The 10,142-nt window shown below is 37.7% G+C and overlaps 1 protein-coding gene across 1 annotated transcript in view; it reads left to right on the top strand.

Annotated features, from left to right (window-relative positions):
* LOC117173685 (kinectin) overlaps positions 1-10,142 on the top strand; it is a 237,096-nt gene that overhangs the window by 191,133 nt on the left and 35,821 nt on the right. Inside the window, exons 7-8 of the mRNA XM_033362326.1 lie at positions 2,813-2,987; positions 3,260-3,346. Of these exons, the coding sequence (XP_033218217.1) occupies positions 2,813-2,987; positions 3,260-3,346 (262 nt within the window). The remainder of the gene's footprint in view (positions 1-2,812; positions 2,988-3,259; positions 3,347-10,142) is intronic.

Below are 10,142 nucleotides of genomic sequence, written 5' to 3' on the forward strand. Positions count from 1 at the left end.
TACCGTTTTTTTGAATACGGAATGTTGAGAATTTTGATTGACTTCTTCTCATATCCAAGACTACAATTTAAAGTCACTGGATTCTAACCAACTAATTTTTTCCTTGCATAAAAACCTAAATACATCTAGAAATAATAAAGAAATAAAAATTACCTGGAAAGTGGCACTGAATCTTCATCTAGTCAACTTATCCTGCAATTTTTTGATGAATTGGTTTGAAATTATACGCTAAAGTTGATTCAACGGCTAGGCAAATATAATTTAAAGCATAAAAACGTAAATATCTATAGAAATAACTAATTAATCAAAGCTACCTGAAAAGTACTACTGCAGCTTCATCTGGTCAATTTACCGTGAAACTTTTAAATAAATCGGCTGAATATTATAGGCTAAAGGCAGACTGAACTGCTAAAACTGATACATTTGTCATTTTTTCTCAATCTTCAATGCTAAGTTCAATAAAATGAACAATGCGTAAGCACAGAAGTTATTTTGTTGCGATTTTTGATCGATTCCAAGAAATCCATTAAATGTGCGATAACTTGCGTTCTTTCGAAAAAAGACATTTAAGTTCCTTCTTTACTTGTCGGCGATTTGCTGCCGCAAATCATTATTTGATATTTTACAGAAGTGATCTATAGAATTTTAACTTTCATTTGAGTTATTAAATATTGACAAATATTCACAGGTACATAAAATCATAATTTTTTTCGGGATGAAATTAATAAATTAATTTTTTCAGCTTCCTGCAAGAGTTGGAATTACAATACAAAATTACTCTAAAATCTGAATATTCTGAACGTTGCTATCATCTTTTAAAGTCAAGGTTAATTTGTAACAGGTCATCTTGTTACATAATAATTTTTATATCAACCTACCAACTATGATAATAATTGTTACTTAAACAGATATTGCTTCATCCTTGGAAAGTACTTAATACTAAGTCCAAAAATGTTGGCGATATTATTTGTACCATCCAAATAAATAAAATGAAAAACGGAAAAGCCCTCAACAAACTTATGATTTATTTTTAATTTTTATACTAATTTACTATTTATTCTAGATTAAAATTTATCATTAGTTGAGATAAAATTTGAAAAGTGTCTCCGCCTAAAGTTTTGATTTCTCCAATCTTATTCAAACTTTGTCCGATTGTATTACTTGTGGACCTCTTTAAATTCTGTAAAGGGGTACACCTAGGACAACGGGTTGTCAAGATACAGGGGCTCGAATTTTCGATGATACACCTCGACTGCTAACATTCAATTGTACATAACTCCAGATAAACTTATCAAATTTTTCATTTTGATGAGGGTTTTAAAAAGGTATTTTAACGAGGTTTGCAGTAAAAAAATCTAACAATGAAAATATAATTTTACCTTGATTTTTCATTTCCAACAACTTTTTAAATTTTTTCTCCAAAATCGGCCCTGCGCCAACTAGCTAGAGAGCTGTTGGGCGTGCTGTAGTGTCTCAGTGGTTCTAATACTTGATCAAAATGATTTTTCTGTTTACGCGTAACCAATGTTTTATTTCATTTTCACTTTTATATGCCTGGAAAACGTTTCAGTTATTTTCAATATTAAATTTTCAATGCGGTTCCATTGTAGGAAAACGATAGTTAATAATAAAATAACAAACTAATTTCGTGGACGGTTCTGCTGCCGTGTTATATTTCCAGATGGTTTCTGATGAGTCAATTTTCCTCCAATGCTTTTGGGAGTTTTTTTGTGTTAAGCTCTTTGCCTATAACAATTTGAAAATTTAAAAAGACTCGTTGAGCGTGCCCTGCTAAAAATCTTAAAACTCGATTCAATTCAGCAAAGACTGTACTAAGCATACAAAAATACCATTCTTTTGTACCCTCTACAGAATAGACTCTGATTTTAAAGAATTATTCGTCATCTCCACACTATGACATTTTCCCGAAGAGAGAGAGAGAGATCGCGCAGAGATTGTGAAGAGAAGAGCAAAGTGAACGTTAAAATGAATAAAAAATCATTTTTTAAGTAAAACTGTGAGTGAAAAGGGGACTCACACCAAAAAGCACCAAAAAACTTGAGAGGCTAGGGGCCTTATATAAAAAGTACCCCGAAATGTGAAAGACAAGGAGGCTCACACCGAAAATCACTTTAAATTGTTATAGGCAATGAGATTAACACAAAAAACTCCCCTAAACATTGGAGGCAAATGGACTTATCAGAAGCCCTCTGGAAAAATAACAGGCCAGCAGAGCCGTACACAAAAATAGGTTATTATTTTATTATTAACTATCGTTTTCCTAAAATAGAACCGTGTTGATAATTTAATGTTGAAAATATTTAAATCGTTCTCCAGATACAAAAAAAAACGAAAATAAAACATTCGTTACACGTAAACAGAAAAATCGTTTTAATAAATTATAGAACCACTGAGCCACTGTAGCTCGCCCAGAAGTGCTGTAGCTAGTTAGCGCGGGGCACTTGCGCTCGTCTTATCTCATACAACTCAACCAATATTTTCCATCCCATATTCGTTTTGGGATTCTTTTTAAGAGAAAAAAAGCTTTTTTTCTAGCCTGATTAAAAAAAAAAATTAAAAAATGCCGATTTGGGAGGAAAACCCAAAAACGTTTTTAAAAATTCAAAATCAAGTTGCACAACCCGATATACTAGGTGTGCGCACTTCACAGAATTTAATGAGGTCCAATAGCACTACAATCTGGCAAAGATTGAATAAGATTGAAGACATCAAAATTTTAGGCGGGGGCACTTGGCAAATTTTACACCATTTACAATATTTTTAAAATTTATTCCATTGAAATTCATCTCAGGTTGGAAGAAAAAGAAATCCAGTTGTCAACATTAAGGATAGAATTGTCTAGAGAAAAAACAGAGCTTGATCGAATAAAAACGCAAGTTGAGACTTTGCGAAGTGAGGCGAATGAGCAGCACATTCATGTTCAACAATTGCAAGCCGACTTAGATACCCAGCGAATAAAAAACAACGTAAGTTTTGCCAATTCATAATATTAATTTTATTTTTCTCTTTATTTTCTGCAGAGTACTATATATAATCTTGATCTCATTTTCGATCATTTGACCATTGCTGCATACTTTTCAATGTTATTACTTCGATATCGAGTTATTCTCAAATAAAATATAACTAATATGTCGGTACTTCTAATTTTCATTCTTTACCTTAATACAAAATTTACCTAGAGATTAATTTTTCGATTCCTTCTTATTTTTGTTTTAATTTTACCTTTTCGCGACTTTAGGAGTTACGTACAAAGAACTGGAAATTGATGGAAGCTCTTTCTGCAACTGAGCTCCATTGTAAATCCAATCAAGACAAAATCATTGATGTAAGTTTATTTAAAAAATATCATTTTTACCTTCTACAATGATTGAATTCTCATCCATCATTCTTTAAATACAATTTAGATACTCGACTATGCAGTTATTCTTTACATGCCATAAGTTAAATTGACAGGCAATCTGAAGACCTTGGTTCAAATCCCAGATGATCTGAAGATGAATTATTTCCATAGCTAAAGATTAAAACAATTGTAGTTTAGACTATTAGGTCAAAAAGTGTAATTACATTGAAAAGAAACTATTTCACTACCCATTTCAACAAAATAATTTGTAAACCGATTTTCTAAATTATATTGGAATCTGAGATGATTGAAATGTCTTAAAATGGCGCTAAAGAACTAAATTCGAGTCATTTCAGGAAACATTTTCAAGGTAAAACTTCTTAAAATTGTTCCTTAATATTTGTACAATATGCTTAAATTTGTAGGGATGTAGCAAGCAGAGGCAATTTTGAGTTGTAATGGAAATATTGGTAGCGGGGTTGAAAACGGCTACCACGGCGTCTGATACTGAACCCTGTGAAGTTGTGTTTGCTTCCTTTAATCAACAATACGTCCGCTATTACAAAAAATATTGATCGATCCGATGTACGTACATTGCAACATTTGTGCTCAACCAGGAAAATTTAAAAGTTAACGATAATATCCCAAATTTTTATTGAAGTTTCAAAAGAATGCAATGCACATTATATTATTAGCAGTGTTAAAATCAAAACGAATATTTTTTTATTTTGTTTTGTGGAAACTATATTCTGCTTATTAATCAAGATTCTCGGTAGCAAATCGTTGCCAAGCACTAAAAAGAGTATAAAAATATTATACATTTGCAGGCGAGTAAAAAATCTGCTACTACGAATGAAACGCGAAAAAGTACTATAATAGATATTTGTGATGTAAATGTGCAAAATAGGCAAAGATATGGCAAAAACGTAGACCAGTGCGAAGAGTCGTAGGCTAATGCTGCAATCGTACGTGTAGAAATTACCCGTGCGCACGTATATTAGATGCTATTCCTTGCAGGAAATATCTGAGAACATCTTAACAGTCTTTTTATACACTTTTTCACCAAATTTCCAGTCCCTCATGATGGTTCTCAGCCAAATCTCAATAGCATTTTTTTTGTCAATTCTTTTTTGTTAAAGCTCCTTCGGATTTAACGAATATATTGTCAATGCTTGCCTCGTGCTTCGAACTCGATTTTGTGAAAAATGCGAACTTTTCTAAATCTATTATATCAAATATATATTATATTTAATTCTGTATCTCGATATGGGGCTGTTTATTCAGATATTGGAACATAAATTACAAATTTAATTTTTAATGTTTAATTTGAGATTTGTTTCATATTGTGCATCAAATTTTATGCTTAGCCATCCTGAAAAATGTATATCATTTCAATAAATTTATATCATTATCATTCATAAGTCCCGGTGCAGAATACATTTAATGCTTGTTAATACTTTTTCTTTATACCTTGCTCGAAAGTGCATGCCTCCCGCATCGTTTTCGGTGCAGGAAGCCTAAGATTTATGCATCGCTAAAGATACACGCGCGCAGCTTTGCTGCTAGCAGTAGCAACTCGTGCAAATGCCATTTTCATTCGTATACTCGTGTATCGGTTGCCTGTCGTACAAGTTTGTTGAACTGTAAAGTTCTTGTGCCACATTAATTTTTATAATATCGCTCTTTGCTTTAATCGAGTTTTCTTGTGTTTAATTTTCTCTTTCGATTAATTGTTCTTTTATTTGACGCCTGTCCCAGACCAGCAGCACTCGCTCCGCTCGTGTTGCAAAAGTCGGGCAGGCGTCAACAGCGAGAGAGAGAGAGAGACAAAACAAAAGTAAGAGTTTCACAACCCTCCGCGGAGGCGCTGCAACGAGGAGGAAAGTAAAAACATGGATGCGCTACGATGTGTGTTCTACAAAACGCGGTTGCTCAGTTTTTAATAATTATCAAATGTACTTTCGACCAGATATAAAGAAAAATAGTATACACCAAACGGGACTGAAATTAAAAGCCCATCATTGTGCGATATCGACTTCGCCTCGGACATCATCGCACAGTGCAGGAATTTCAATTTCCTGCCTTTGTAGTATAATATACTATTTTCACCTCCACGGTAGTGATAGATAGGCATTCTTCTTCAGATGTTATGAGGGCATTGCATAGTTTCTTGAAGCTTGTGCGGATGTTTGACAGTAACTGGAGATGAGCTCTAGACTTCTCCTAGCGTCAGATAGTACCCTTATTTTCTATACAATATGCTGCTGAGTAGTCAGTAGCCTTGACCTGTTAAGCGTATGATAACGGATCCGTGGTTAGTAGTTAATCACACACTAAATGCGGGATCAGTACTGTTTTTCACAGGCGATCTTTGTGGTGATTTAATGTTGGATTATTTGGAAAAATCTCCAGAAGCTGCGTCATCCAGTTGAGCCAGAACTCTGAAATTGAGTTTTGTGGTTCGATTCCCAATGGAGTGAAGATGGAGTGGGATCTTTTTTTCAAGAAATAATTTTAATTTTAATTTAAAAATATTATTTTCCATCTAGTCTTATTAAGACGTTAAGCATTTTCTGTTATTGAAGATTCTTAACTTGATCGATATTGTGTAGATTCTTCTGCCTTCATGGTTTGGAGGGTTGATCTACTTTCGGTAAGGTACAATCTCTGATGATATAGCAGATCAATTTGAAAATTTGAAAAAAGGAACCTAGATGTTGATGTTTCTCTGCGTCCTGAAGCATCGCTTGTCCTATATTAGATGCCTGCCCACGATTGATATTAGTGTCTCATCTCTTTCTCTTTTGCCGTTTCGGTCTAACTGCGGTAGTGTATGCTCTCCGCTCAGATAGTCCCTAATACGGAGTTGTACACTTTTGGTTCAGGGGCCATACTGATATATTAGTGCTCTAGCAGGCCTCTTACTGAGTCGATGCGTGCACGTAAAAGTCTCGAGATTTCGCCCGGTATTTTTGGAATCAACGCTCGAGACATCTCAATCAGGTGCCATTCAGCTTTCAGCACCTTTATTACGTCTCCTCATTGGGGTTCGTTTCCTCAGGTCCACCCGTATATTAATTCCGCGACTGATTATTAATGATTGTAACATTGTTTAGCAGCAACCCTTGGGACAGGGAGCCTCTATTCGCAACTCAAGTATGCGTCCGGTGGTTTTGCCATATATGTGTGTATGTGTATGTGTGATTAAGAGTTTGTCATAAGGACAACCACAGTATTTCGCCGGAGGCGGGTGCTCATCTAAAAAACTGCACTTGATCCCAAAGAAATCGCGGTAAAATTTCAGTCATAACCACGTCTGGCGACAGTGAGCTAGGTATTACAGCCTGTGACGAAATCAATACGACAATCGGGTAAAAGTCTCGTGCACCCTGAACACACGGAGCGACCCGAGGATGACCACATTATGCAGTTTCCCCGCAAGTGTTTTACTCAAATGTTCACACGCAGGGATGCTGTTCAGGCTATTAACTAGTAAAAGCTTGGAGAACTATATCAGGCCTCGAGTGTGCAACAGAAACAATTGTCGCGAATATAAAGTTTCAGTATATACGGCACTTCTCATTCTCGACATTTGACTCTATTTCCCGAGGAGCGTTTTGCGGAGCGATATTTAGGTTAATTCCGTAAGAATTACAGAGATGGTAATAGAGCACTCTTAGTGCCGCATTGTGCCTTTGGATGTAGGTCGTTTCCGCATGAGTTAAACAACTAGATAGTATGTGTGCTAGATTCTCGGGGTCTGCATGGCGTGTCCTGCAGCTACCATGGGGAATGACTTAGCTGAAAATCTGGCGCCGGTATGTTAAGGTGCAAATAACACCGCCTTAAGATTCCGAAATGAAATCCTCCGTGCCCGACTTCAATCCGAATAATTTATGGGAAAAAAGTTAGTTTACAGACACCGACTGATCCTCCACATTTCTGTGGATGATTCCGTGCATCCTCTTACGGAGGAGTTGCTCACCGAATTTTTCTCCTTTGCATTCTTAATCCGGGCTTTCAGGAGTGGGTACTCGAGATAGATAAGATTTTATGCATTTTGCTCACCCCTGATACTGAAGATGAGTCTGCGTGTTTTAGCAGCCTCCTCCGCTACTTTGTACAGAAATGCTCCTTTGCCCACTTCTTCGTGCTTCCTCAACATTTTAAGAAGCGGGTCTCTTCCATTTGCAGTTCTATTTACTATACCTAGAATAATCCTGTTGTGAAGACATTCAAGATTCAATCTTTCGCGACCACCTTGACGGCGTGACATGTAGAGTCGCGGAACAGAAGAGTTAAGATGCATGCTTTTCTTCATGTTCATAACCTATCGTGTCCCGAAATCAAGGGATCTGAGCTCATGCTTCGTTCATGGAACCACTCTAAATGAATAGAGTACTACCGGGACGACCAGCAAGTCCGTTGCTGATACTTTGTGGCTTGCCGACAGTTTGGAAGACTAAATCTGCCGGACGAGATGTTTGTATCTGCTGCGGAGAATATCCTTTATAGATGCCACATCCTGAATGTGGCTCTGTGGCATGCCCAGGTATGTACGAGTCTCTCCAGGTCTCTGATAGGCAAAGATGTCCTATAGCGGTTCTATCGACGAGCTCATGGTCTTCAGGGATGTCATTAAGTTTTCCTCGCTTCAAGTAAACCTTGACATATTTTTTCTAACCTAAATTCCATTCCTATTTTCGTAGTGTATCGTTCGACAATCCCTAGAGATAGATGTAGTTGCTTTTTGTTTTTAAGATAGATCTTAAGATCATCCATGTAAAATATAAGAGTGACCGTGGCTTTCGATTTTTAGGTTTTTTGCAAAAGCACCTCCCTTGAATGGCGAAGTGCTAGACGTAATGGTAATAATGTGAGACAAAAGAGAAGTGGGCTCGTGGCGTCGCTCTGAAGGACACGTCTCTGAAAGGTGACCTTGTTAGTTGTCACTCTATTTTTTCTAGATGAGAGGAAATCTGGTTTTCCAAAGCGGCATTAATCTTTCTATGCACCATCAATCCAGGCCATCGATAGGTTACGCGTGTAGGATACTGCATATTTTCTAACAAATCTATCGATGAGCAGGTCTTCCCGACATCCTGCTACGCCTTTCTTTGAGCCGCGTTGTTCATACATTTCTTGTCGTACAGGTCCGGTTCGAACAATCCTATCATTTAGGTTAGCTGTGAATATCTTATACAGTGTGTTCAGACAAGTGATTGGCATGTAATTCTTCGGGTGAGCCAAGTTTCCCATTTTCGATAGGAGTACTGTGCGCCCTTTTCCCAACCACTTCGGAATTGGCTCTTCCAACTTTAAATATGAGGTGAAAATACGGACCAGATGATAATGGGTTGAAGCAAACTTTTTGCTCCAGAAGGTCTTAATAACATCTGGTCTCGGGGCGGAACAGTTTTCCATACCTCTTAATACTTTTTTCACCTCCTCGATACTGATGGGTGAGCATTCTGCCTTAGCTGTTATGAGGGCATCACAGCTTCTTGAAACTATTTATGTTCTCTGAGTAACTGGACGATCTTGGAAGAGTAAAGATGGGTCAAAAAGAAACTGTTGGTTTTCTCTGTCCCACCTTTCTCTCTCTCCGCTGTAGACTTTTCTTAGCTTCAGATGGTATCCGTATTCTGTCAAGAATATTCTGCCTGATGGTCAGCAGCTTTGACTTGTTAAGTGTGTCATCGCGCATCCTGAGTTCGCGCGCGAAATTTCGAACCTTGGGGTTAAATTTCCTGCCAGACGTTATGTAAACAATCACGCACTGAATCCGGGTCGTGTACTCTCTTGACCAACCTATCTTTATGGCGAGTTGATGCATTCGGCTTTTGGTCTTATAATCAACCATTAGTTTTTTTTGCAGTTCACATCGGCCAAAGCTCTCGCTGCATTATACAAACAACAATTGATAGTCTAGACGTCGTATTCTTCAGAAAAATGTCCACGTAGCTCGTCATCCATTTCAGCCAGATCTTTCGGCTTTAGAGAAACCTGGCTGTTGATGTTTCCCGGGTCATAAAGCATCGCTCTTCCTCTATCGGATGCCTGCCCGCGGTTCATCTTAGTGTCTTTCTCTGTTGTGGGTTTGCTCTGGCTTTCGTAGAGCTGGCGCTCCGTTTATATATCCTCTTTTTTGGAGTAGTTCCGCATGGTTTCGCAGACGTCAATGCGGAAAGCGCGAAAGCTTTGGGTATTTGTCACACCACAGAGCATGCAGTCGTGACATGTAATCCTCTCGTTCAGACGTTCTAGACACCACAACCAGGTGAAATGCAGCTTTCGGCAATGTTTCTAAACCTCAGTTTGGGGATTAATACCCTCGCGAGAGGCGGGGATATATATGTGACGTGTACCGAAGAAAGAGGGCTTACTCTAAAAAAATCGAAATAAAGGTTTTTACACATTTCGATAGTTTTTGAGCTGCTATTTTTAATTAAACCATCGGAAAAAATATCCGAGCATTATTATTGCTAATAATTGAGTTGTTGGGTACACAAGTAATAGGGCTTTAGCTCGAGAGCTCGAGATTCCGTCAAACATCTTCCACCACTCACCATACCATCAACGCGTCTCATCTATAACCCGTCCGTGAGCCGCGTCTACGACCTATCTCGTTCCGCGAGAATGTCGTGGTAAGTGGAGAGGGAAGATTTCGTGAATCTTCCCTATCTCCTAAAAGCCTGGTCTATCGAGTCGACTTCAACCGCTCGTCCTGCAAAATCTAAATTTTCACAGTAAGCCACCTTTCCTCGGCGCACGTTACATA

This window comes from Belonocnema kinseyi, chromosome 5 (genome assembly GCF_010883055.1).
Source record: "Belonocnema kinseyi isolate 2016_QV_RU_SX_M_011 chromosome 5, B_treatae_v1, whole genome shotgun sequence".
NCBI classification, from domain to species: Eukaryota; Metazoa; Arthropoda; class Insecta; order Hymenoptera; family Cynipidae; genus Belonocnema; species Belonocnema kinseyi.